Source organism: Drosophila sechellia, chromosome 3R (assembly GCF_004382195.2).
Source record: "Drosophila sechellia strain sech25 chromosome 3R, ASM438219v1, whole genome shotgun sequence".
Classification (NCBI taxonomy): Eukaryota; Metazoa; Arthropoda; class Insecta; order Diptera; family Drosophilidae; genus Drosophila; species Drosophila sechellia.
The window spans coordinates 15,201,280-15,226,298 of NC_045952.1; the positions used below are offsets into that span (position 1 = coordinate 15,201,280).

Genomic DNA, 25,019 nt, shown 5'->3' on the forward strand with positions numbered 1-25,019 from the left:
AAAAAAGAATGCTAGTAGCGACAGAGCTCTTAAATATTACGGAACTATTTAAAAATATCATTATGAAAACATAGTTTCGGATATAGAAAACTGTTTCCGGTTAGAAATTTGCTGTTGAGCTTTATAAAGAATTTAAAATAATAACGGCGGCCTGAGTCCTTTTCTCTCTTTGCGAGAATCACTTAGCTAGCTTTTTGCGGCAGGAGAGAAAAAAGTGAGCTTTTAGTTATGTGGCTGCAGTGTTCTAACGGTATACGGCTTAGAATACTTTCTTTCCTCGAACGCAGCAAACGCGTTTTCCTTTTCACGTAATCTAGCAATCTGAGAGGTAAAACAAGTTACAAGTTAGGTCGATTTTTGAAGAAGTGATTTATAGTATAAGAAACCGAATCATACTTTTGTGCTTTCTATAAAGTTAATTTTTTTTACTCGATAATAGGCATTGTTTGTGTGTGTGTGTAGGTGTGTGAAAGTAGCAAGTGCAGATACTTGAGCTATTCTCCGGTGGCCCTTTAATTCAAAAGATCCCCAAACGTGCTTAAGTGTTCCCCGAATGCATCGATAATTCGCTCATGCGGCCAATTTACTCAATTTACACTTGCGCCCCTGTGCGTGTGAGCTTGCGGTGTGTGCCTGTGTGTGTGTGTTTCGCATTCGCATCAAAGCTGGCATGTCATTTGTGTTGCCTGCTTCTTGGCGTTTTTATTATTCTCCACTGCTTTACTGTGCCTGCCTTTGTAGTTGTCTTATCGATTTCGTGTGTTATTTTTAGCGTGATTTGCATATGTATGTATGTGTGCCTGCTTTCTCCCTGTCTCGCTCTCACTCCCTTGTTGCGTGTGTGTGTGTGCGCTTGTTTTTGTGCTTCCTTTTGGCTCTTCCTTTATATTTTTGTGTTTGTGCTTCGAATGTGGTTCAATCGAATCTTGGGCCCTAATCAAATGAATTACGTATTGTGTCACTTTCAGTCTATTTGGCTTGAACATCATGGCGACGAGGAATCTGTTGGCCATCCTTCTTTTGGCCAGCATCTGCATGACCCAGGCATATCCGGCTTTGTTGCCCTACATCTACAGTGAGTAGCCAAAACTCCCCCACATCTCTTGACCCTTATACATTCCGCTCTCCAAAGCTAATTTGCATTTAGACCAACTGAGATTTGGAAGCGGAATGCCGAGGATTTTATACCCGTGCAGCTACAAATAAATTGTATCAGTTCTTAAACTCCAATTAAATTTGATACTTTTATTTATTTATATATTAATTAATGTGATAGTGTAGAATCGCTTAACTCGCTCGTTTGGATTACTAACCATCTCCCAAATTAGATCCTTCCAAGCGCAGCAGTGATACGACATTCCCCCAAATCGAGGACGATGTAAGTGAACTGGACCAGCTGCGGAATGAACCGGGAGCGGTGATGGCCAAGCGTCAGCAGGACGGAAGTACCGCCCGCACCACCACTACGACCAAGGAGAGCGTCGAGGAGGTGGCCGCTGTTCCCGAGCCAGGTGCACAACCAAATGCGAATATTATGCCCGACTTGGAGAGGCAGTTGGAGGTGGCGACGCCTCTGATATCCACCACTACAACCACAAGCACGTCGGCCACCACCACTACGGCGACGTCCAAAGAGGAGGGCGAAAGATCCCAGCTGGAGGAGCCGAAAACGCAGATCAAAACCGTAGTGGAGCCGACGGCCCATGCGAAGGTAAGTGGCCAGCCCCAATCCATGCGAGAATCCCAGTCTAGAGCGCTTGGTAAACTCCAAACTCCTCTTTTGCAAAATCCAAGTGTATATCTACGAAACCACCCAAAAATCAACAGGCATTTTACGGGGCGGCTCGTCTAGCTTTTGGCCAAAATCCAGAGGTGCTACCAACGACTACCACCACAAGCACCACGACCACTACCACGACTACGACGGCAGCTCCTCAATCTGAAACCGAGCCAGAGGGGAATTCCCAATCACCAGCCGAACAGGAACCGGAAGCTAAACAAGCGGAACCGGAAACGGAAACCGCTCCAGATGTGGCCGGAGAACCAGTGGATGCGGTAGATCCCGTCGGCGAAGTTGCCGAAACCGAACTGACCGCCCTGAATCCGCCCAAATCCAAACAGAATCACCATGAGTCCAACAAGGAGACCATCGGAGACATTGTCTTCGATGTGGTGGCCCGAACCACGGAGCGAAGATCCAGCACGCCAAAGATAACGGCCAAGGTTCTTATAACTTGAATCAGATTGATTACACCACTTTTGGACCGAATTCCATACAAATAATTGGCAACTCAAATACAAATTAATACTATTAGACGAGCAGACAGCTACAAAATTGAAATGATTGGCAGCCACTGGCGAAATACCTATAGTTCACAAAAAATTGGCAGACTTTCTTTATGACCGTGCATTATATTTAAGATCTCGTCTATGAACTCTTTTTTATCCGATTTTTTTTCCAGACCGCCAAGAGCTTGTTGCGTAGTCCGAATGGCCAGTACTCCTCGTTCGACATGGCGCAGTATATTTTTTGGACTGGAGATGAAACAGCTGTGGTAAAAGCCGTGGAAGAACTGGTTGAGGGCAAAGTGGTAAGTAAAAGTAATAATTTTAATTTTTCTTTACAATTTATTTTCAAAATTTATATAAATTACTTCTCAAAATGAGATCACGTCAAATACCTTATTTATTTATATATATTGTGGTTTTATTTCATCATTAAGTTTTGTGCCATCTCTTTGTCTGCGGTTGCGATGATGATGGGAGCAAAATGGAGGAGCACCATGATGGTGTTGGTATGCTGGGTGATTCCAGCGATGTCCGAAATGGTGCCAATAGTGTCCATGGTGACCATGATGTCCATGATGGCTATGGTGGCCATGGTAACCATGAAATCCATGATGTCCATGATGCCAATGGTGTCCATGGTGTCCATGATGCTCATGGTTTTCCTGGGGATCCTTACGCAGGCCACAGAGGCCAAATTTACGATTTTCCTGTTTAGGAGCTTCCATATCTGGCTGCATAATTTCGCTTATTATTTTTATCGCTTGGCTTTGTAGAACTTTGCTGTTTGATTGTTGGCGGTGAACTGATTTCCCAACGCTAAAGCGAAAGTTTTTATATTCAGTTTGCTAAACAATTCCCACTGGCCAAGCAATCAGCGATAAGTTTTTTTCTATTGTTTTACCTTCTTAAGTAGGAGCTTTTATTGAGTTAGTAATATGGCAATATTTTTGTGAAAATTCATAGAGGCAACCTTAACAGCATTCATACGCCTCATTGAGCTTGTGCCTGAACACTTATTTTTAGATATCAAACGGGTTAGTAATACTACATTATTTTTGTGTAACATTTGTTTGTTTACGTTAAAGATTAGCCGGAATAGTATTTGAAATACTACAACGCTGTGGCGTAAATGAACAGCGTCGTTTTAAATGAGTTGTATTTAGTCCACCGGTTTGGTTGTTAGATTTACTCTTTTTTTTATGACTATCAGAATTTAGTATGAAATGGCTTAGTTCTTAATACTTAGTTCGGAAGCTGAAATAAATTATTCTAAAAATATAAAATCTTCGGCGCTTATCAAACTATTTAAAAAATATTTTTCAGCTTATATGTAGGATTCAACTTCATAAGAAAAATGAATATGCACTCACATCAATAATTTTTTGTAGATCACTCGGGAGAGCGCCCTGAAGTTCCTGCAGGACATTCGGCTGGGTATAGAGTTCTTGCAGCGGTCCTATGCCAATCGAATTTTCCCCGAGGAGGTTCGCCAGAATCAGTTAAAGCGCCACAGTCCCGCCATTACCACGCCCCCAGCATCCACTACGACCACAACGACAACAAGTACCACAACAACCACAGAAAAGCCATTCCCAGAAGTGCACGAATCCGGTTCGGAATCAGGAATCGAGCGAGGCGCCGCAGGAGTCCTGCCCGCGAAGAACTTCGATAGCTTCACCTTCTGGAATAAACTCAAAGTTTTGGACAGCGAGGCACAGCAAGGTGGGATTGGGATCATAAACGACATCTTATAAAGAGATAGAAACATATCTTAACCAACATTTTGTTTCACCAACAGATTTAAATGACTATGATGAGGGTCGGGCCAAGATTGTCGAGTACTTGTACAATGAATACTCCCTGGAGGAGATCCTGTACAAACTGGCAAAGGTATTACACTAATGCTAAGCCACTCAAACTTAAATATTCAATAATTGCTGTCTTTTTTCGCAGGTAATGTTTGCTCAATCGCTTTCGCATGGCTCCGATGAGGCCCAAATGGAGCTGCAGAAGCTTACGGAATTTCTAGAGCGCGAAGGTAACATGGGTGTCATACCCATCGACTTGCAGAAGAAGGTTTTGCGTAAGTAACGAGTATTACCTATGAAAAGGCTTAAATTCATTTGTATCTTTTAATTATTCCAGGAGTTCTGCTGAGCGCATTGTCGGACACCCTGACCGAACATCCGGAGTTTCTGCCGGCGGCGCGGGTTAATCTGGCCAACCCATTTTACAGGCTTCCAATACACGCCCCCAGCCAATAGAGACACATTGGGCGGCCATCTCAGATTAATAGAAACCCCTATAAATATATATATGTTAACCCGCATAATCCGCATCAGCTAAATGGCAAGCATATACCCACTGATCGGCGCTACTCTGGGGAGGCGCTCTCTCGGATCTTCGATCCAACTCGACCTAACTAAGTTCATCCGATCGATTGGCACCTTTCACCTTCGTTAACGGATTAGCCTACGTGTAATATAGCAAAAGATACTCAAGTGATATTTTGTGGCCAGGCGGAGTCGGCGGCAGATGCAGATACACTTTCGGTACGACAAGAAAATCAAATCAAAAGTAACCGAACCAAACCAAAAAACCAAAAGACACAACTGATGAGAGAGACTTGCGCCCCTTTGAGCTTTTAAAATTAATGTAGACTATCTATATGTATATGTCCATAGTATGCATACGAATTGGCGCACTTGCTTATATTTGATATGAGTTTGTTAGTTAGATACATTCAGAGGTTGAGATGTCGAGGTCGCTGGCAAAATCGATGGGCCGCCAGGTGGAACGACCGATTTGAAGCAGGAAAGGGCTCTGAGTCCGCCTATATCAGTAGCTAATATGGTTATAACTTGTAACCGCTCCACAGACGAGCGACTTTCGTGAATAGTTATTATTCTATATGTTCACCCCCCTGAATAATTGAGCGTTACAGGCATTATTGATGGATTGGTTAAACGATTGATTGTGTTGCGAGTTACATATACGATATGCAAGTAAGAACTAGAACCTGTATCAACAAATTATCGATTATACGCTCAATATACATAAATATATATATATATATATAAAACATGTGGAAAATCCATTTATTTAACTATTGCTCCTTTTTGGGCTCTGAAGTCTCTGGCTGGTCGAGGAACTGGTTGATTCGTTCTTCAGTCAGCGGCTCCTTACTGTTGAACAGTTTCTCGATCTCGGCCCTCTCTTCCTCGCTAATATCCTTGGCATAGATTTTGGCCAGTTCCTCCAGGCGCTGCTGGTTCTTCTTCAGGTGTCCGGGTAGCCAGAAAATGGTCTGCACCATTCTACAAGAAATAATAGTTACTATGAGGTACCAGGTATTATATTATGATCACATTACAAATTTGTACATTGCGCATTAAATATTTAGAAATAAATAGTTTAGTAAGGACATTACTTCAGAAGTACAAATCCGCAAATGGCCAGTAAAAGACACATTCCCGATGTCTTAAACATGGTCCAATAGTCCACCGTAACTTGTTGGTGTTTCATTTTGGAAATCCTTTGAAAATGAGCTCCACTCGAGACTGAATTATGGCTCGGACTGTCATAAGTGCGATATGGTAATATGCCTGCGGGCCAAGATTGCTAATGTTATGGTCACGTCGTCAGGGGCAGCCGGTTCGGCAGATACGTGTATTATACCCCATCGACAGACCAATCATGTGTGGCCTCTATAAATCGATATCACACAAGCCCTGATTTTGATGTCCCGGCTACAAAGTGGGAATAAAGTGCTAACTGGGCCATATAAGGATTAAAGTGAGCACATGTTGCTGCTGCATGTTTCCGACGGCACTAGCAACATGTTGCTGGCGTGATTTCAGCCATTTTATTGTTTTCACTTGCAATCGCACTTTCTATTTTTAACAGTTATCTTTAACGAATTACGTATTTGCAAATAATAATAAAAATGATATGCCCAATTAAAAAGATCGACCTGCAGAATACCCTCTTCTCAAATATTAAAGTTTCCGAAGTTAAGAGTGGCTTATTGTTATTGATATTATAGTAATAATTTGTAATAATTCCATTGGTGATTTAATAAAAGGACTCTTAAAATGAATTTTTTTTTCTTGAAACAAAATGGCTTAAGTCAATATAACTTAATTTATTATTCTTTAACGACAACATATGCTCTTGACTTTTTAAAGTAAGGGGTACCAAAATAATTGGAAATCGATAAGAAAATCAGACTTTTTGCTGGGGGGTTTGGGCTTCTTTAGACTGTAAATTTGAGACCTGCGATTTCAATCTAAACAAGAAGCTGGTTAGGCCAGGTGTATCTATCTCTCATATATTTAACTGATTTCTTGGGGGTCTTCGTACGCGCTTGCCAATAAATCTGATTGTGACTATCAATGATAGTAGTCAAGATGCTATAAAAGCTGGGATCCCGAACCACACGGATCATAGTACTGCGATGACAAGAGGAGCGTTAAAAGTGACCATCATAATGGTCGGATTGGGCCTGGTTTTGGCAGGATCTCGACCTATTTCTGATTGCGTAAGTAACACTCATTTAGTTAAGTATTTGAGAACAATTTAATAAGACATATTTGTTAAATATTATTTGGTTTTTCTTTTAAAAGATTCAAACCACTTAATTGCATTTTACTTAAGAATTAAATAAGCATCAATTTCATTGTTTTGTAGGGTGAGCGCATTGAGGACGATGGCTACCCGATGGAGCGCCACGAAGTGGTCACCAGTGACAACTACATCCTGACCATGCACCGCATCCCGTATTCCCCCAAAACGGGTGACTCTTCCAACCGACCGGTGGCCTTCCTCATGCACGGCATGCTGAGCTCCTCATCCGATTGGGTGCTCATGGGTCCAGAGCGATCCCTGGCCTACATGCTGGCCGATGCAGGCTACGATGTGTGGATGGGCAATGCCCGAGGCAACACCTACTCCAAGGCGCACAAGTACTGGCCCACTTACTGGCAGATCTTCTGGAACTTCAGCTGGAACGAGATCGGCATGTACGACGTTCCGGCAATGATTGATTACGTCTTGGCGAAGACTGGACAGCAACAGGTGCAATATGTGGGCCACTCCCAAGGCACCACTGTCTATCTGGTGATGGTGTCCGAGAGACCCGAGTACAATGACAAGATCAAGTCCGCCCATCTTCTGGGACCCGCAGCCTATATGGGCAACATGAAGAGCCCCTTGACCCGCGCCTTTGCACCCATTTTGGGCCAGCCCAATGCCATTGTGGAGGTCTGCGGATCCATGGAGTTCATGCCCAGCAACAAGTTCAAGCAGGATTTGGGCATCGAGATGTGCCAGGCCACTTCACCCTATGCCGACATGTGCGCGAACGAGATCTTCTTGATTGGAGGCTACGATACCGATCAACTGGACTACGTAAGTATCTGGAGATGGCTCCAGTTCTATGTAACTTAAAATGATGTTCTCCGTTTGTTCAGGAACTCCTTGAGCACATCAAGGCCACGTCTCCGGCTGGGGCATCCGTGAACCAGAACCTGCACTTCTGTCAGGAATACAACTCCGGAAAGTTCCGTAAATTCGACTACACCGCTCTCCGTAATCCGTATGAGTACGGCAGCTACTTCCCTCCGGATTACAAGCTAAAGAATGCCAAGGCCCCGGTTCTATTGTACTACGGAGCCAATGACTGGATGTGCGATGTGAGCGATGTCCGCAAGTTGAGAGACGAACTGCCCAACATGGCGCTGGACTACCTGGTGCCGTTCGAGAAGTGGGCCCATCTGGATTTCATTTGGGGCACTGAGGCCAGGAAATACGTGTACGACGAGGTCTTGAAGCAGATGCGATCCTACGAATAGATTTATTTCTCAGGCAATAAATGGAACATGTGAGCTAGCAAATTTCGGGATTGATTAGTTCTCCTCCAACTCCATCTCCAGAACATACGATAATATCTTAGACTCCTCATTCTTAAGGGTATACTTGATGCGATAGAAGCCCGGACTCATCAGCTTTTTGAGCAGCTTGACATTGAAGGGATAGTCCTCTAGCACATAGCGTTCCTTGGGCAGAGGACAGCTGCTGGGATGCGGGGCATTCGAGTATTCCTTGATCCGTTCGTAAAAGATATCCTTGTAGTAGCTCTTCATAAAGTCGCAAAGCTGCATCTCGAATATCAAAACCTTCTCGTAGTCTCCATCGCCATCTGGAGAACTTAAGACCTTAAGCACAACCTGTTGAAGGAATAATAATTATTTAATTCCTGGACTATATATAATATAAACTACGTACCATCCAATCATTGTCGAGACGGTGATTCAGATCGAGATATCCGCTGACTTTCAACTCATTTTCCTCGGACTCAGCGATTTGCAGACGACTGCGCAGATATGAGGTATCCTCAGTCACCTTTTCTAATTTCTGGATCCTGATCGTCCTTTTAGCCTGGACACCAATATTACTGGTTAGAAGGATAATTGCAAAGACCGCCACATAAGAGACGGGACATAAAGAGGAGCCCATTACGATACGTTGACGACTGATGGCTGATCATTCGCTCTCATTGGTTTATAAGGATTTAGATAGATGATCGCTAGCAGTTTAAATTAAAGCTTGTACCGGAAACGAAACTGTTTCGGTTATTCCCAGAAATGGTTTATTAATATCGAAACGCGATCCCTTTGTTTTATTAAGCTATTGCACAGTTCTATTTAATTGCCAACATCACGACATATACTATTGACTCCATTTTAAGAACGGTACGCCTATGAAATAACTAGTACCCTACATTTTCTTTTAGCTGATTTTATAAAAAAAAATCGAACTGTGATTTAAATTCTAAGAACCTCATTTTAATCCTTCTCACATCTTGGGATGACCTTTTTGATTTTCATTTATTTGTTTATAAAAAATACACTTCAAAGAAACTATTTGTCCTTTTTTTATTTTTTGACTGTCTTTACACATAAAGCAACAACAAACAAATGCTAAGCCATTGTTAACAAAATATATATAATTAGTAACAGCACGACAATGACGATGGAGTACGATAGAGTCAACCTGTACCTATTATGTCCACACCAGAATATATTTAATATTCTAGCTTCTGTATAATTGTTCTTAACTTTGTTCAAAATCCTGCAAAAGTATACATATTGCTATACGCAGTAAAAAGATAATATGTTTACTTTAAACAAGCAAATTGCGAAGAAATCGACGCTATTTAAGCATTAATATTCACGGTAAATGAATACATTTCTGTATTTTATCAAAAATTATATATTTCGGGATAGCGGCCATCAAACGCTTAACAACAAATATTTTGCTAGCATAAAAGCATCTTGGTTAACAACTGGAACGGGCTAAAGCTAAGTTATGTTCTACACGGTGAACGAATTGCTGCTGGAATGTTGCATTGCTCAAGGGAATCTGCCAGCCAGCCAAGGAGAATTATTGCCTAGTTAGAGTATCGATTGGCATCGCGGCTAGTTCAATGTGCCAAAATTGAGACGCAGTTGCTCCAGGAACACGAAGGTGATGATCGTGTGTGGACCCAGACGCACAAATGCCGGCACATAGCCCTTAAAGAAGCCGAGGGGACCCAGCTTCGCCGTATGCTTCACGATGTCCCACAGGCCATTGAATTCTCCGGGCTTCGCGTTCATCGAGCGCGTCTTCAGCACATCCAACGGCTGGGTGAGAGTGGTGGCTATCGTTCCGGCCACCAGGGAGGCGGTGAAGTGCGTGACCAGGTTGTCTTGGAAATACGGCGTGGCCAGCAGGTAGATCTTCGTCTGGTCATAAAATGCAATTTGGCCAATCGTCATTAGGATGCCACGGGCAGTCGCTGTAGTGGCGCCAGAGAAGAGTCGCTTGAATCCCTCCTGGCGGTAGACCCTAACCAGTCCGTCGAAGGCATTATTGTAGCTGAAAAAGAAGTCAGTTAGTTTAAAGCCTCAAAAGCCATTTACACTACAAACTACTATTTAAAGGATTAAAGGTATTTTCACATACTTGCGTCGTTGTTGCGGCGGCAGTTTTACGTCGTTTTGCATGCGCACGTTGACCATGTCAGCCGGAGTTCCCACGATTCCTCCGACGAGACCGGATGCGCCTGCCAGGGCCACCTTGCCGCCAAAGGTGTCCGTATTGACGTACTCCTTTCCGGCCTCGTACACCCCGAATCTCGCAGTGGAGTATGTCAATTGGCGCAACACGGAGGCGGAGAGGCCGTTGTAGAAGACGAGTACTCCCTGTTCGCGGGCGAGTTTAGGGATCAACTGGGCCACCGACAGGTGACCCTGTTGCGTCTGCAGCGTGACCTTGATGAGGTCGAGTGGATGGGTCACCATGGCTGCACCTACGCTCGCCAATCCGCCAAAGAACCACATCGATTTTCTCTCTTGGTGGGCCATTTTGCGTGTTAGTTATCTTTAGCTAGAAGGTGGTAAATGATATAAGAATATTATTTGGATGCCAAATTAGTATGATTTCCTATACCTATTGCAAATGTGATAGGGCGGCTAAGTCGTATCTCTTGCGATGGGCGTCATTTTCAGTGGGTCGGCTGTGTTATGTCATGCCGGTGGGGCTATAAGGAACTGACGGAATTGAAGGACCCACCGCTAAAACATCTGGGCGGTTGCGCGAAAGCTTAGCTTGAAAGCTTTCGGCGGTTAAATATTGCTAACTGTTGTCTGGGGCGTAGCCGAAAATGTTTACATGGGGTAGTTGGTTAATAATTATTCTAGTTCAAAATCATGTTTTGATTCTATACATTTTAAGGTTGAATGAATAACTAGTTGAAAAATGTAAATAACTCCTTTCAATTTTAAGTCCTTTCCAAAAAACGGTTTGTTTATACTTAATGATGGTAGGGTATAACTCACCTGGCAAAGGCTTTAAATTTGTAAAGAATAAACCAAAAACGCAATAAAAACATTTTAAGCTCAAATAGTTAAGTTCATTAAAAAAATATGTAGCCAAAAAACTGTTTTTCTACAAAAACAATGATGAAAGTGAAGACATGAGTGACTAAGTTAATTCATATGAACCAAAATGCTTCGATTAGAATAATTCGTTTCTTCTGGTCACTATTGGAGCATATGAATGAATTTGTTAATAGTTTTAAAATAAATATTTGTCCCCTTTGAATACGACCATGTATTTTTGTTTGCCTTGGCACGCGGATAGCATTCTGTTAGCACATAACAGAGGTCTTGCTGCGCTTTACAGCACTCTTTTCAGACCTGTTTTCAGACAGATGATCGCCTCGAATTTATGGTCATACTAGCACCTATAACATGTTTTTCATGTCAAAATTGTATATTTGTTTCGTAAACTAAACCGAAAAAGTGAATCCCTTGCCACCAGTGAATTGAAATCTAAGCCCGCCAGTCCTCCAAACACACGGGTGAGTAATTGAGCCCAGTTTGGGCAGCCCACCAACTTGCGCAACAAGTCGCCATTGCCGGGCAGCGTCAATATGCAATTTCTCTAATTTAATTTGTTTATAAACGTCTCGAGTTTTGTTTACATTTTGTTTATAATTTTTGGCAACTATTGCCAACATATCGGTCCTGATCTCATATATTCAGAGTGAGGTAACGTGGAATTCGGACCAACAAAATGAATCGATTCGAGAGCAAGTTCGACTATCTGTTTTCTTTACTCTTACTTGCAAAATGAGTTTATTTACAGAATTAAGTGACTTGCGCTTCAGTAACTTTAAAAATGTTTTTGAATTCTTCGTGAATGAATCACCTTTAACGAACACACATTTTCGAAATGAATTGTCTATGATATAACCTTGAAGTTATAAGAAAATACATATCTTAAAAAATCTTTGGATTTCGTATGATTGTTATAAATTAAATATTATATGAAAAATTCGTCCGATCCTGACCTTATGAAACTCTGATCTTATATAATCGCATAATCTTCCAAGGCCTTTGCCCTTACTTTTTAACATTAAACACTAAACAATGGATTCTATGTATGTTCAAATCTAAATGTATTTACCTAAGCGATTATCTATTTCAGTTATTAGTCGATATAAAAATGTAGTTCTGCTACCAATTTCATACCACAATGTTCTGTAATGTTATTATTGAATTGGCGGCTTATAATGAAAGTCAAGGGCATAGGGTATTCGGTTACAATTAGGTGTGTTTACAGTTGGTATCCATATCGGCCAATAGCCCTTTCGCTCGATTGTTTTGCAACCATTTATACACCCGAGACCCGGGAGTAGTACCAATCTTTATAGGCCTGTTTGTTGGGCCTGCCTTATCAAGTGGACCCGGTTACCGGGGCGTGTTTATAGATAGATAACATGTTTACTATCGATCGAAATCCCGGTGCACCACATTATTGCTGGCATGTGTTGAGTTAGATTCTGTGTTTTCCCAACAGCCCGCCATTATTTATTTATTCAATTACTATTTTTGTTTGGGAACATCCACGTGCGTCGATTGCTTCATAATTTATATGCAGACAAAAATCTATTCTCTTCTCGTTTTATTTTATTTCCACTTTTGTTTCGTTTCTTTTTTCGTCTGAATTTTATCTGAATATAAAAATGAGTGGCAGTGGTCAAAGTCGAATTAATAACGAATATCACATGATCACTGGGCATTCTTTAAGTTGTTTTCGCGCTTAACCGAGCCCCCAAAAAAGATTAGTTGATAATGGATTTTACTACAAATGAACAGCTGATTTGGGACAGACTATTGGAATCGTCCTGTAACCTTTCGTGGCACGAAACATCGCGTGATAATTCACTAACATAATCCGTCTGAAACACTATCTCTACGGGTGTTTGCCCATTTTGAAGCCGCATGTTTGCCTTGCAAATTGAATAATAAAACTGGCACTGCAATTGCAATTGCTAAACTGCTAATGAAGCAAAAAAAAAAAAACAAAAAATAGGACGGGAATTCTGGGCACAGCTGATGGCATATGCATATTTACCTTGAACAAGAAAACGCTGCCTCTGGTTTTCCGGGTGTTGTTGGTTGTCTACTTTCCGCGAAGAAAACTATTTAAAAGGTTTATAATTTTTTTTTTGTGGCACACCAGGAGAGCGCGTTGGAGAGGGAGAGCCAGATAGAGAGTGAGAGGGAAAGAGAGAGAGCGACGTCAGCACGTCATCGTTGTCCACACAAACTGGTCTGGGATTCGGGTAATGGGATTGGACAGAGGCCTTGCTGCTGCTGCTGGAGGCAAACGAAACGCAACGCTTGAGCACCGAAAGCGGACTGATCGCCGCGCAGCGTCAGCGCGGCAGATCCCACACAACTGCCGTCAAAAGTCGACCGTACACTCAAAAAATAGTGTTTCAAAGCGATATTAGAAATGGAATAAAATTTTTTGGAGACTTTTTTAAATCTTGTGATTTGAATTGCAGTTTAAAATATCCCTAATTCTTTGATTGATCTATTAAGTTCCTGCATAAGTATTGTTCAAAGATTTTTAATATTGCTAATGGTAAAAATACTATAATCAAAATAGATTACTATCAATGAAATACAAAGTGGCTTCAAAAAATATTTTTTATTCAAAATATATATTTTTTTGAGTGTCCCCATGCGCTCTGAACTCGAATGAGAGGTCTGCTCTTTATCGCGCGGCCAAGGCGGGCAATTCGGAAGTGTTTTTTCGCACTGGGACTGTCACCGGGATACGGGGACTTGATTCTCGACGCCGGAGCGGGATCGACTTGGTTAGTCAGTGGTTGGCGGTCAGCGGGGCGACACTGCGAGAGAGAGCGAGAGCGGGAGAAAGCGGTACGCGAGCGGTACACCCATTGAGTCGAGCGTCAACATTAAACAACTGGTACTGGTGAGAGCTTTTTATTGACAACGCAATCACTCACCAAACTTTGTATGTGACTGTGTGTGTGCGAGTGCTACGATGATGGTATCTTTTGGCATAAGAAATCATAACACTCGGGAATTACGTTGTAATTGTGAGCATTGCTAATATCTGGTATCCATTCAATGGCGCATTTCCCATATGGTCATGGGGTAATAGTCATGAAAATGCCATGTGCAAATGACTCAAATTTTCCATTCAGAAAACATTTATGTAATTTCAAGAAAATCCGGGCGTGCGCCTGCCAAAACCCATTAATCATTGGACCCTAATTAACGGAACATTATTATTTTGTGCCTAATTAAATCGATTGCTTGTGTAATGCACTTTTAAGTCAAGGTTTAATTAGAATGTTTTTGTTTGCCTGCACTTTGAGCAGTTAACGCTTCGAAGCGGAAAATCTGTTGCCTAGACGGTAATCTTGGCCGTGATAAGAGTCCATAGCGAGAATGAATCCGCAAATATTTTCTCCAACTTGTATTACCATAGTGCTTAATTCTTCTTTAAATATTTTCTCGCACGTTTTCAGTGCATGTCCCACCATTAACACCAATTTGTATCTCCCAGCTATTTTAGCAACTCTATCCCTAGTGTTAAATTTTGATTAAATACAATGAAAAAGAACTCTTAAATATAGCTTCATGAAGCTTTGTCGGAAAGCTTTTTACCCCTCATAGGAGTTTTAGGAGCTTTGGAGTCTAACTGGGCATTTGGCAGCGCTTCTTACAACGATATTTTGGCTCAGGGGTTTAAGTGCCATCTTATATTCCAATTTTATTACTAAAAACGTGGGTTCAATCTCCTGTTTGGGAAATAATTTTTTTTTTTTAATTTTTAAATTATCAATCCAAATTTATAAGTACATTTTAGGTTACCCAGCCCAACATAAAAGTGTATTTTATTTTATTTTTAGATAAAGTAAACTAAACTAAATATTGTCAATTATCAGTTAATAGTAAAAGCTAGAAAGACAGTGACACCTAGACTATAAATAATGAACAAAATCTGCTTTCCCCCAATATAAATGCTTAATAATTTATTACTCTTGGTTTATTTACTCTCTCTTTGTGTATTAAGTACACTGTGTGCCACGTGTGCCGCTGACAGCAATGATGAAGTGACAAGATGGAAATTTCCTCCTTATTCATTTTCCCTCCCCGATTTTGGCCAATAAATTTCAAGTTGTTGGCCCCGCTCGAGTGTTTTTAACCTCATTGGCTCGGTCGCCACGTGACCTGACCCGAATGAAAAAAAAAAACAAACAAAATACTGCGCACTTACTTGTAATTAATTGAACTCCACAAATGACACTTGCAAATTGACTCATGACTGTTCTTTTTATGCTATTTCAGATCGAAACAATGGCCACCTCAGTCCTGCTAGCCTGTGGACTCAATGAGCAGAAATTGCCAGGATTTATCCACATCAGCGAGGAGTCCAATGTGGATGGCAGCTTTCTGATCAGCTGCGTTTTGGGTCAGAGATTGCGCATCTCAAATGCTGGAACCCTGCTCGTCTGTCTGCAGCATCACTACCAGCATTATTTCAATGCTGGCATGAGATTGGGGTATAATACTAACATTTTCCAAGGGAAAACCCTGGGTGTTATCGATGTTCTGAGTGACATGGCTGGCGAGGGATTGGCTTCCAAATGGCTAACGAATACCGAGGGTCAGACATTAACCGAGCAGCTAGTAGATGATATTCGCGCCCAGGTGGAGAGCAACTATGCCAATCGCAACTCCTATACGGTTCTGATCGACAATCTGTCCATATTGTTTAATTTGGGAGCAAGCAAGCTGCAGGTTCAGCAGTTCTGCCAGGACCTGGCTGCGCTAGCCAAGGAGCGCGAAAAGCTGACGGTGATCACCAAGCTTAGCAACAGCGACATCTACCAGCTGACGGACAACAATGTGGCCAAGCTCGGTCAGGTGCGCATCCAGGTGTTGCGTTTGAAGAGTGGTGTCTTCCGTGAGGTGGATGGCAAGCTGCTAATCGAACGCGTCCTGGACGAAGGAAACTATGCCTGCGAGGAGACACGCAAGGAGGTGCTCTACAAGGTCAACGATCGCAACGTCAAGGTCTTTGCACCCGGCGAAATTGGGGTCAAGGTCTAAAGGATGCATAAGCTCAAATAATTGTATGAATTTTAATAAAGCCATTTTTTGTATATTCCAAACATAGCCAGTCAAAGGTTTCTTATTGCGGCGGAATATAAAGTAATTGTATCTAATTTTGAAATAGTAAATCAAACGACTAGACTTGTAATTGGAACCATTATTTTAGTTATATTTTTGCAAATATGTCATTCTGTTTCCTAGGCTAGCTGTTGAAATTAAAATTAATTTAAATTTAAACCTATAAGCTGTTTGTTAAAAGGACTCAATCACGTTGTGAGTAATAGGTAGTCATCCTTCTCTGGCGGTCAATGCTCCTCCTTGTTCAATCAAATGGCCTTTGTGCGTTCCTTTTCTGGTAGCATCTGTTGACGTCACCCTAAATGGCGAAGTATTGATGAATTTATGTCTGGTCACGATCAATAAGGAGCCAGTAAAAACGACTCAAGGCGGCGGTAACCCAAGTCAGCGTCAGAAAAGTTTGCCTAAACTCGTAGGTCCACATAAACGCTAAATGACGTTGCCGACAATAAAAGCGGGCAATTGAATTTTTCCAAGCCATACAGCCAAAAAAAAAGTTGATTAACTACGCCTGGGTCCCTGCCAGAAATGTGCTTTGCTTTGCAAAGAGTTTTTGGGGTCCAGCCGGAGGAAGATTTATTTATATCTGTGTTGTGTCCCCTGAATTGGATTAGGTTTTACCGACTAGCATAATGGCTTTCCAGTTTGTTAATTACTTGAAATTTTCCTATCCCCAAGCACTTTATGACAGACTTTGATGGAAACGTCCAGAAGGAAATTTGATATTTTATGCTTTACACGATGACGAGTTTATGTCTTGGCCTTGATTAATGGGAATTATCTTTTAAATGCCTGTAATTTTTGTGGAACTTCTTTAAACACTTTCGGCAAGTGCTTACAGCCTGTGGCGAGGCCACAAATTCGTATTCGCTCATTTGGAATTCACGTCGCAAATTGTCGAAGGACCAAGCCAGGCGTAAATGGAGAATTGCATATAGCGGTGGCGCACAATCTTCCAGATATGGCCCCTAAACAAACCCAACAGATGACTTAATTAATTACGCAAATGCTTTTTGTGCACCCAAGCGCTGAATGTCGCTTATTGAAAGTTATCGCGGCGCGGAGCGCCAGGATATCGGAGCCAATCGAAGGACGTGCCTTAAAATTCAGCAAATGCAAAAGGGGAAGGAATAAGCGACGCCTGTCGAAACGGAAGCTTACGAATATCTACTTGAATACCCCTGAAAATATAATGGAAAAGAGAAAGAAAATCTTTGCTGAGTAATATTTAAATAAAATTTGTAAACAATTACCCATTTTACACATTTGGAATTTATAAATTATAATAATCATATTTTAAAAAATATTTGTTCATCATCCATGTATCAGTGAAAACAAGTTAATCAACATTTTTATACATATTTTAGATGTTTGTATAAATAATTGATTTATTCAGGAAATGCACAGATGTGCGAATATTTTCTCAGAGTGCCCCTTTTGAGTTTTGTGAGACCGGGAAAATCCAATTGCCGGTTTGTCCTTCTCAGCAGGAATAGCAACAAGCGGGCAAAAAGGAACTGAAAATAATGATGGGGTAAAGGAAGTGTATTCTCGCATGAAGTACGAAAGGATGTTACATTGAGTGCTTAGGACACGCCCCTTTACGAACGAACCGGTCTCTGTTAATGACAGTGCCACATACGATTTTTGTTGCATACTTTCGGGCACGCAGGAAATGAGTGCTCGCCCAAATATGCAGCAGTCTGCACATACGTATACGTTATATTTATGTACGAATTGATGACAGCAGCCGAAACGCAAAAAAAAAAGAAAGAAAATGGTGCACAGGCTATAATTTCTTCACATAGGATCGTCATAAACATAAATTCGGCTCGCCGGTCTGTCCTTTCATCAATGATAATAACGTCGCATTTGTGCGGTCCAGGCCTGAAAAATTGGGCCAGCGATTCGAGTGCGATGACCAACCAGAAGAACACAGACACCTACGTCATTCTTAGCCCTTCATGCTCTCCACTTCCATTAAAGCTGGGAAACATTCACCCTTCTCAACGCCGAAAATAGGGGGGTACATTTTTTAGGGTTTGACATGATGCCATATCTTCCGATTTTCATCGCCATTGTATCGCGCGCTGAATTATCGGCAGCCACGCTCTTGCCAACATCTTGTGTTTGCTGATGCCACACAGGGCGTATGTGTAATATTTATTTAACAACCACACACACGCACACTTTTGCTTTAAACGGCGAAAGTTGAAGATGCTTTTAGCTGCCTCTGCCGTCGCGAACTCTCTTTTCTAAAAGGATTATAGAAAGTTGGTTAAAAGAGTTGCCAAAGACAACACGAATGGGGTTGGGGCGATAAATAATAAAACCAAAAGACGGTTGTAGCTAGAGGGTACTTCTGTTACTAAAATATCAAATATCTCTGTATCAAATATTTTGTTTTCCAAATCTTTGTTATTTGTAAGAGTTTATGAATCAATTTAATACGAACTTAAAGAAGCTTGATAAGATATTTTTGGAAATGGCTGCTATAAAACGAGCCAAAACTTTTGTCGAATTAAATTTAAGCGCAGTCTTTTGGCCACATTTCAGATTTAATTTTATCTTGTTCAAAAGAACGCAGCAGAAAATGCATACAATTTTACTAATTCAATATGAATATTTGAGTCGTGTGTCATTCAAACGGAATTGTCAACTGTTTAGTGTCCTTTGTGAGCGCTCTCCTTCCGATGCAGAAAGTTTTTCATGGGTTTCCTCGTTTTGCTTCCATTTTACTTCCGTCGTTTTGCCACGATTCCAGTTCCGGGAAAGCAATTAAAGATACATTTAAAGCGAAATGAACGCTAATGAATTTAATAATTTCCATTCAAGTGGTGTGCAAACATTTTTCGATTTCGAGAGGATTGAGATTAAATCAGCCGGAATGTTACCACAATACCTGGCCGCTTTCATTAGACCACAAATTTATAGGTGCAGTAATCGCATTTCACCGCCATCGCCGCAGAAGTGGCTGCTAAACCGAAAAACATTCAAATTGATTACATTGCGTATACGCAACATTTGGCACTCGGGCTTTTTCGTACTCAAATATTGTTGTTTGACACTTTTTTTGCGTTTGTCTTTCCTGCGGGTTTTTGGAACCGCGCCATCTAATGTGGGCTGTGCCATGATTATGCGGTTGGCTGGTTTTGCGTGGGAGCGTGTTACTTTCGTGACTTTAAGCCAGGTTAAGTGCTCGCACCTACGCTATAACAGTTTGAGGCACAAATTGAAAGCTCCAAGCGAACTGGGTGCAAATCAACCGGGACAAACAATTACCAATTTCGATATGCACAGTCAGACAAGGACGTTTCCGTGCCATAAAAGCGTCCGAGTATAACATAGAAAGATACCACATTGATGGCTCGTTACCAACAAATTGCATTGAAGTCCCATCTCCTAGCTGTTTGCTTTATTTGCAGAAATACGTTTTATGGCTTGTCCAGCTGCCATAAAGATCCCTTCGGCATTGGACATGACCATGGACAAGAGATCAACTGGTCGTTGGTCATTGCCAATTGAAATGAGGGAGCAGATTCCGCACTTTGCGTTACTATAATATTTTAAGATTAACTGGCGGAGAATGCTATGCAATTATAAACTTACTGTTTGAATTCTCACTAGTTATTGTTAGCTTGCAGGTAAACCACAGGATAAAAACTTTAACTGGTACCTAAATAACAACTATTCAGAACCATACATAAATTCACTTTTGCCCTTTGGAATTATGTATCTATGGTAGCAACACGTGGCCAATTGCGCTGAATGTTTTCAAAGACTCAATAACGGGAATATTGATTGTAATTTGCATACACTTTTAAACTAGATTAGGCGGCACCTACGACATTCCGAGAAGACAAAATTCCAGCAGCAGGCCGGATTCGGTGTCACGTAGTCCTCAGATGTGATCTCCGTGGGACTGACAAATGCCTCTCCTATCATAGGCTCGTGTTTGCTGACCTTTGCTGCTCGGAATCCTTAAGCAGTTCGCGGTAGAAGCCTGCCCGGGACAACCACTTATATAATAAGCATGAAGCGACGAGCTCTCTGCCTTTGATAACCAATAGGTTGGCGAAGAAGTGCTGGTGAAATTATGTTCAGCTGGATACCTTTAATTACGGCACGTTATTGTGATGGCCACCTTCTGCTGACTGCTACTTAATGCTCGTAATTTCGCTGAAAACTTTGCCGCTGCAGTAAATTTTGAACAAAGTACACTTGCACAAAGGGCGTCGACAGCAAAGATAAAGAGGCAGTCAAAGCTAAATCCGGCACACTGCAAAAAACTTGACTACATTTTGTACAAAATAAATGTGCTTTATCTGCGTTATCTGCTTCAATGCAAGATTTAAGTTTATTTTTACTTTTATTTTATTTCAAATTTTTAAAAACAACATATCTTCCTCTCTTGCACATTGGAGTGACCTTTTTCTATAATAATAACTTATAAAAACAATATCTTGAAAATCTAAAGTATGTTGATGCATCCTCCTACACGATGTTCATTCTAATTGAATGTAAGTGTGTCTCGAAAGGGATTTTGTTTAAGTGTAAGCCAAACACAAACATTGGATACCCCAAAATGTTACGCCCTCAGGCGAACTCACAGATACAGCGAATCCCAAAAACACATACTAACACCCCCACACTCACGAAACAGAGACACTCACACAGGTGGCCGAAATATTTACTGTCTAAAATGGCAAGTCGCGTGTTGTAATTTTCATGTGTCGGCAAAACGGAAACGGAACAGCAAAGCAAACACAAAGCTAACTTTCTACACACACACACACACATACCATGCCAACGTACCACAACACAGACCAACAAAGACAAACGCACAGATGGGCGGAAAAGGACGAAAACCACAGCGAACGATAATGGAAAGCATTAAAGCAGATTACTTGCGAAGCCAAAATGCCAAGAGACACAGCGGCAGTCTGAATTAGTGAAATTCAAGGACGCGACTCCTTTTTTGTATGCGCGAAAAGGCTTCGAATTGATGAAGATGAAGGTCATTCGTCGATGGCTGCAATCAGTGCCTTCTTTACTGCTATTCCAGGATAGTGGTATCCATTTGGTTGGTCCGCCATTTGCCTAGGCCAATTTTAATTATTTGCTTTCTTTTCGGAGGATTAAAGTGGACCCAGTGCAGTGTTGCCAACTTGGCCATTTTTTTTAAAATAAAATAACGGATTAGTTTTTAAGTAAAAAATTTAAATTTCAAAGTTTGAAAGCTAGATAAGAGAATTATCTATTAAAAAATTAACGATTGTTAATACAAATCAAGTTGTAAATTTTAAAAGTTAAGTAATTAATCGGGCTTTATTGTTTTTTTTTCCACTAATTGAAAATCCACCATTATTATTATATAGTATTATTGCTATTCATAAGCTGCCTGCTCCAAAATGTAGGCAACACTTTTTAGGTGGTTTTAGCCCGCACACCCACACGCCCATACACACACTTAGCCATTCTAGTTAAAACTAAGAAGGAGAAAAATAGAACTTGTCGCTGGGCAATTTGTTTAATGAAATCATCAAATTAAATAAAATGTGCGGCCCAAAAAGTGTAAGTGTAAGCAATTTGCCGGCGCCTTTGTTGTTGCTGCTGCTGGTTTTTTTGTGTCATGAAATATAAAACCACAGTATGACATGGCCCAAGCCCCACTAATGTCCCTTCCTCCGCCTAACACGTGCCCGCCCACTGAAACCACAAGTACACTGAGGAAAACAGGATAAATGTATGGTGAAAAATGTTGAAGTTAAATTAATATATTATACGCATTTACTTAATCAACTTTGAGCATTTTTCATATCCTTAACATTTTTGTACTTTTTTTCAGCGCAGTGCAATTTGTAACCAAAGTCAACAGCATAACTGTGCGCGTGTCGGTCGAATGCTATCACGTCTCTTTGGCTGTCATTTTGGCCATGTTTTCAGCCTAAATAGCCCGTTGCCCCTCGACTCGATCCTGGCCAAAATGCCCCCTCGGGCGTTTCAATTACATTATTAATCACATCACTCGCAGGTCTTATTTTAAGCAGTTTGCCGCCCCAGCTGCCGGGCAATAAATTCGTTGGCCACTAACAAAACTTTTTCAATTAACACAAAATTATGCAAATTGAGTGGCTGGCAAAGTCGGAGTCATAGGAGTTGCTTAGATAGCGAAAAGACAAATGGCTCTGCCAAAGATTTCGGATGTCGTATTTTTTTCCCCGACGGCACGAAGGATTTATAGAATCACTACATTCTACAATGGACCAATATTTTCATATGCGGGGATTTTTATAGTATATAATATATATAGTTTGATTATATATAATCATAATTTGATTTATTTATTGGTTACTTTGCAGACATGACATAAATCGTGTTCCTCGAATGCTAATAAGAAAGAAAAAGAGTTACTAATAAATCAGACTCCAATATAGGGTATTTACCTTTCCATTATCATTTTAAGTGTGCTGCCCTTTAGTATAAGCAAAACAAATATGAGTATTCCAAAGGTGGCATTTAAGTAGACTGTTAAATTCAGAACTATAGTGTCCAGCAAAAGGTGAGAATCCTCAGCCAATCGCGTAAGTTGGTCAAGTAGCCAACTTGCGCCCATAATCAGAAAAAGTCGCACAAACTGTATGTAACTAAAATTAATATATAGAATAGTTCTAATTTCAAATGAGACTAGTTTTTACGTCTGAACATCGAATTCAAGACAGGTCGTAGTTCTGTCGTCATGTTGGGCGAAACTCTTGACTTCCTTCTTTACTTTCCAAATGTAAATGGCTGTTAGGATGAACATGATCACATTAAAGCTGTTTAGGATTACTATCGGTATATGACTGTAAAACCATGAAGATGATTTCCAGTCTGTAAATTAATATGTGTAAGCTATTTAAATAAACGATTAAAATGAAAAACAACAAACCTTTAACCGAGCACCCAAAGTAACCGACCAAAGGCAACCATCCCAATTTCTCTGGATCATTTTCCCACATTTGGTTCATTGAAAAAATCACTGCTGTGGGAATAGCAGCCGTGCACCAGACGAAGGTGTTGTATATCAGGAATCGATACTTTGGTTCGTGACGGTTCAGGGAAGTAAAAAGTTCCCACAAATGGAAGCTTACGACAGAAAACCATAGGTACGATGACATCGAAAAGAAGTATTTCGTGTATCCTATTGGCGATCTATTTTTAATTACAATTTAAGATAAAAAATAGTTGTAGACCAACCTGCAGCGGAACAAATGTTCTGTAATAAACTAATGTGATCCATTGTCCAAATAAAATACTCCATGAACATGCTAAAAAGTGAGCACATAAGGCACTTTCCAAGTAAATTCCGAAGCTTCTTAACAGAAAGATACACGGCCAGAGTAAGGATGAAGCCTACTACTGATATCACAGAAACTAAAAGATAATTTATTTAAGTTTATTGAAATAATAAATTTGTTAAAGGTCTGTTACGCTGGGGTGTTCCTGGCATCACATTTCGGTAGCACCTTCGATTTATAATCCTTATGGTTTTCGGAAAGTCCGCGTAGATTTCGGGATAAAGGCAGTATTGATCATTGGACAAGATCTCGGCGGAGGTGTGGAGGAGTATGGATCCGTCCTGAAAAGAGTTTGATAAGAGTGAGCTAGTGAAGCCAAAGGAAAAACTAAATTAAACCTTTAGCATCGTGTACTCATCACTTTTTAGGCTGACAATCTCGTCGCATGGCTGAAACTGTTCCCTTACAACCAGGAGTTCTGTGGAATTATGCTGCGGTATCATATTTAGTTCGGCCAAAGGTGGATCAGTCAGCAATATATCCTGCATCGTTAGGTCCAACATGGTTAGTTTAATTTCCTTCTTAACTCCATCACCACACTCTCCATTGCTTAAAATATTTTTGCGGGCGCAGCAGATTCGAATGCAGGTCCTAACTTTGCAGATACAGGCTCTTAAATTGCTTTCAGCAGGAACTTTGGAACCATCCATTAGCTCCTTATAGTCGAACTCGCCGGTCAGGTTGGCTGGAATTTCAAAATGTTCATAGATATAGGCATCGTTGATCCGTTTAAAATTCGATATATTGATGGTTTCATCGTATTTGCAGTTCGGAATTTCTGCACTCGAGTTTTTCGCGATGGTTACGATAATAAGTGTACAGAAACATTTGAACCACAAAAACATAATTCACATGGAAGTAAAAACTGGACTGGGGTTCCAGACGACTTGGTCGTGCATTAAATAGGTCTTTGACTTTTATAATCTGGAGAGAGAAATGAGAAATGATTAGTTATTGTTTCTTTTTTGTATAAAACATATGCTTAAACAATAATGGTCTCATAGGGCTTTAGATATGTATATATATAGTGTATAAATATAAACATAACGATTTAACAGAACATAATCAGGGTCAACTCCCTATACACTCGTTAATGTTTCTTTTCTAAGCATGAGATGATTGAACAAATCATTAAAACTGGTTATTTTAAGAAGAATTTAAAGTATGCCGCTATAGTTATAGATATCCCTGGGGCAATGTCTCTAATGACTGCTAATGCTGTTGTACTTGTAGTTGGCCTCTCATTAAGACGAGGGAGCCATAAATTCACGAATATACGCGACGAAGCCAGAAACTCTATTCATGCTCACAGGGGGTATGAAAA

The 25,019-nt window shown here is 40.9% G+C and overlaps 7 protein-coding genes across 13 annotated transcripts; 3 read left to right on the forward strand and 4 right to left on the reverse strand.

Moving 5' to 3' along the window:
- Positions 1 to 225: 225 nt before the first annotated feature.
- LOC6606538 (uncharacterized protein DDB_G0290587) lies at positions 226 to 5,373 on the forward strand. 3 transcript variants are annotated; one of them, XM_032720541.1, is made up of 9 exons: positions 226 to 328; positions 969 to 1,075; positions 1,329 to 1,711; positions 1,795 to 2,223; positions 2,463 to 2,591; positions 3,678 to 4,011; positions 4,088 to 4,179; positions 4,243 to 4,372; positions 4,435 to 5,373. In XM_032720541.1, exons 2-9 carry the CDS (start codon positions 988 to 990, stop codon positions 4,551 to 4,553), a joined length of 1,704 nt encoding a protein of 567 aa, XP_032576432.1. In that variant the 5' UTR covers positions 226 to 328; positions 969 to 987; the 3' UTR covers positions 4,554 to 5,373. The 3 variants fall into 3 exon arrangements, with proteins under 3 accessions (XP_032576432.1, XP_002031339.1, XP_032576433.1); XM_002031303.2 differs by having other exon boundaries at positions 1,828 to 2,223; XM_032720542.1 differs by lacking the exon at positions 1,795 to 2,223.
- On the reverse strand, positions 5,361 to 5,910 carry LOC6606539. 2 transcript variants are annotated; one of them, XM_002031304.2, is made up of 2 exons: positions 5,720 to 5,910; positions 5,361 to 5,606 (listed from the first exon to the last, which is right to left on the reverse strand). In XM_002031304.2, exons 1-2 carry the CDS (start codon positions 5,812 to 5,814, stop codon positions 5,396 to 5,398), a joined length of 306 nt encoding a protein of 101 aa, XP_002031340.1. In that variant the 5' UTR covers positions 5,815 to 5,910; the 3' UTR covers positions 5,361 to 5,395. The 2 variants fall into 2 exon arrangements, with proteins under 2 accessions (XP_002031340.1, XP_032576438.1); XM_032720547.1 differs by having other exon boundaries at positions 5,663 to 5,755.
- A 152-nt stretch (positions 5,911 to 6,062) lies between these two features.
- Positions 6,063 to 8,183, forward strand: LOC6606540 (lipase 3). The gene is made up of 3 exons (XM_002031305.2): positions 6,063 to 6,829; positions 6,979 to 7,698; positions 7,761 to 8,183. Exons 1-3 carry the CDS (start codon positions 6,746 to 6,748, stop codon positions 8,139 to 8,141), a joined length of 1,185 nt encoding a protein of 394 aa, XP_002031341.1. The 5' UTR covers positions 6,063 to 6,745; the 3' UTR covers positions 8,142 to 8,183.
- LOC6606541 lies at positions 8,115 to 8,862 on the reverse strand. The gene is made up of 2 exons (XM_002031306.2): positions 8,575 to 8,862; positions 8,115 to 8,516 (listed from the first exon to the last, which is right to left on the reverse strand). Exons 1-2 carry the CDS (start codon positions 8,803 to 8,805, stop codon positions 8,196 to 8,198), a joined length of 552 nt encoding a protein of 183 aa, XP_002031342.1. The 5' UTR covers positions 8,806 to 8,862; the 3' UTR covers positions 8,115 to 8,195.
- Positions 8,863 to 9,504: 642 nt separating this feature from the next.
- On the reverse strand, positions 9,505 to 13,545 carry LOC6606542 (mitochondrial dicarboxylate carrier). Of its 2 annotated transcripts, XM_032720543.1 has the most exons (4): positions 13,255 to 13,545; positions 10,783 to 10,979; positions 10,297 to 10,719; positions 9,505 to 10,209 (listed from the first exon to the last, which is right to left on the reverse strand). In XM_032720543.1, exons 3-4 carry the CDS (start codon positions 10,695 to 10,697, stop codon positions 9,768 to 9,770), a joined length of 843 nt encoding a protein of 280 aa, XP_032576434.1. In that variant the 5' UTR covers positions 10,698 to 10,719; positions 10,783 to 10,979; positions 13,255 to 13,545; the 3' UTR covers positions 9,505 to 9,767. The 2 variants fall into 2 exon arrangements, with proteins under 2 accessions (XP_032576434.1, XP_002031343.1); XM_002031307.2 differs by lacking the exon at positions 10,783 to 10,979.
- LOC6606543 lies at positions 11,550 to 16,344 on the forward strand. Of its 3 annotated transcripts, none has more exons than XM_002031308.2 (2): positions 11,550 to 11,695; positions 15,510 to 16,344. In XM_002031308.2, the coding sequence occupies exon 2, from the start codon at positions 15,519 to 15,521 to the stop codon at positions 16,272 to 16,274; it is 756 nt and encodes a 251-aa protein (XP_002031344.1). In that variant the 5' UTR covers positions 11,550 to 11,695; positions 15,510 to 15,518; the 3' UTR covers positions 16,275 to 16,344. The 3 variants fall into 3 exon arrangements, with proteins under 3 accessions (XP_002031344.1, XP_032576437.1, XP_032576436.1); XM_032720546.1 differs by lacking the exon at positions 11,550 to 11,695 and adding an exon at positions 14,010 to 14,118; XM_032720545.1 differs by lacking the exon at positions 11,550 to 11,695 and adding an exon at positions 14,011 to 14,124.
- Positions 16,345 to 22,797: 6,453 nt separating this feature from the next.
- LOC6606544 (probable G-protein coupled receptor Mth-like 12) lies at positions 22,798 to 24,540 on the reverse strand. Its single transcript, XM_002031309.1, has 6 exons — positions 24,034 to 24,540; positions 23,829 to 23,976; positions 23,595 to 23,771; positions 23,287 to 23,538; positions 23,054 to 23,228; positions 22,798 to 23,002 (listed from the first exon to the last, which is right to left on the reverse strand). The coding sequence occupies exons 1-6, from the start codon at positions 24,538 to 24,540 to the stop codon at positions 22,798 to 22,800; spliced, it is 1,464 nt and encodes a 487-aa protein (XP_002031345.1).
- Between the last annotated feature and the right edge of the window lie 479 nt (positions 24,541 to 25,019).

Coding starts and splice junctions, on each gene's coding strand:
- LOC6606540 (XM_002031305.2), top strand. CDS start 6,746: ATGACAAGAGGAGCGTTAAAAGTGACCATCATAATGGTCGGATTGGGC. Junction 6,830..6,978: donor CTCGACCTATTTCTGATTGC/GTAAGTAACACT, acceptor ATTGTTTTGTAG/GGTGAGCGCATTGAGGACGA. Junction 7,699..7,760: donor ATACCGATCAACTGGACTAC/GTAAGTATCTGG, acceptor CCGTTTGTTCAG/GAACTCCTTGAGCACATCAA.
- LOC6606538 (XM_032720541.1), top strand. CDS start 988: ATGGCGACGAGGAATCTGTTGGCCATCCTTCTTTTGGCCAGCATCTGC. Junction 1,076..1,328: donor TTTGTTGCCCTACATCTACA/GTGAGTAGCCAA, acceptor CTCCCAAATTAG/ATCCTTCCAAGCGCAGCAGT. Junction 4,180..4,242: donor TCCTGTACAAACTGGCAAAG/GTATTACACTAA, acceptor CTTTTTTCGCAG/GTAATGTTTGCTCAATCGCT.
- LOC6606543 (XM_002031308.2), top strand. CDS start 15,519: ATGGCCACCTCAGTCCTGCTAGCCTGTGGACTCAATGAGCAGAAATTG.
- LOC6606542 (XM_002031307.2), bottom strand. CDS start 10,697: ATGGCCCACCAAGAGAGAAAATCGATGTGGTTCTTTGGCGGATTGGCG. Junction 10,210..10,296: donor CCGCCGCAACAACGACGCAA/GTATGTGAAAAT, acceptor CTTCTTTTTCAG/CTACAATAATGCCTTCGACG.
- LOC6606544 (XM_002031309.1), bottom strand. CDS start 24,540: ATGTTTTTGTGGTTCAAATGTTTCTGTACACTTATTATCGTAACCATC. Junction 23,229..23,286: donor CTTTGGGTGCTCGGTTAAAG/GTTTGTTGTTTT, acceptor ATTAATTTACAG/ACTGGAAATCATCTTCATGG. Junction 23,003..23,053: donor CTTGAATTCGATGTTCAGAC/GTAAAAACTAGT, acceptor TATTAATTTTAG/TTACATACAGTTTGTGCGAC.
- LOC6606539 (XM_002031304.2), bottom strand. CDS start 5,814: ATGAAACACCAACAAGTTACGGTGGACTATTGGACCATGTTTAAGACA. Junction 5,607..5,719: donor TGCGGATTTGTACTTCTGAA/GTAATGTCCTTA, acceptor TATTTCTTGTAG/AATGGTGCAGACCATTTTCT.
- LOC6606541 (XM_002031306.2), bottom strand. CDS start 8,805: ATGGGCTCCTCTTTATGTCCCGTCTCTTATGTGGCGGTCTTTGCAATT. Junction 8,517..8,574: donor GTCTCGACAATGATTGGATG/GTACGTAGTTTA, acceptor TTCCTTCAACAG/GTTGTGCTTAAGGTCTTAAG.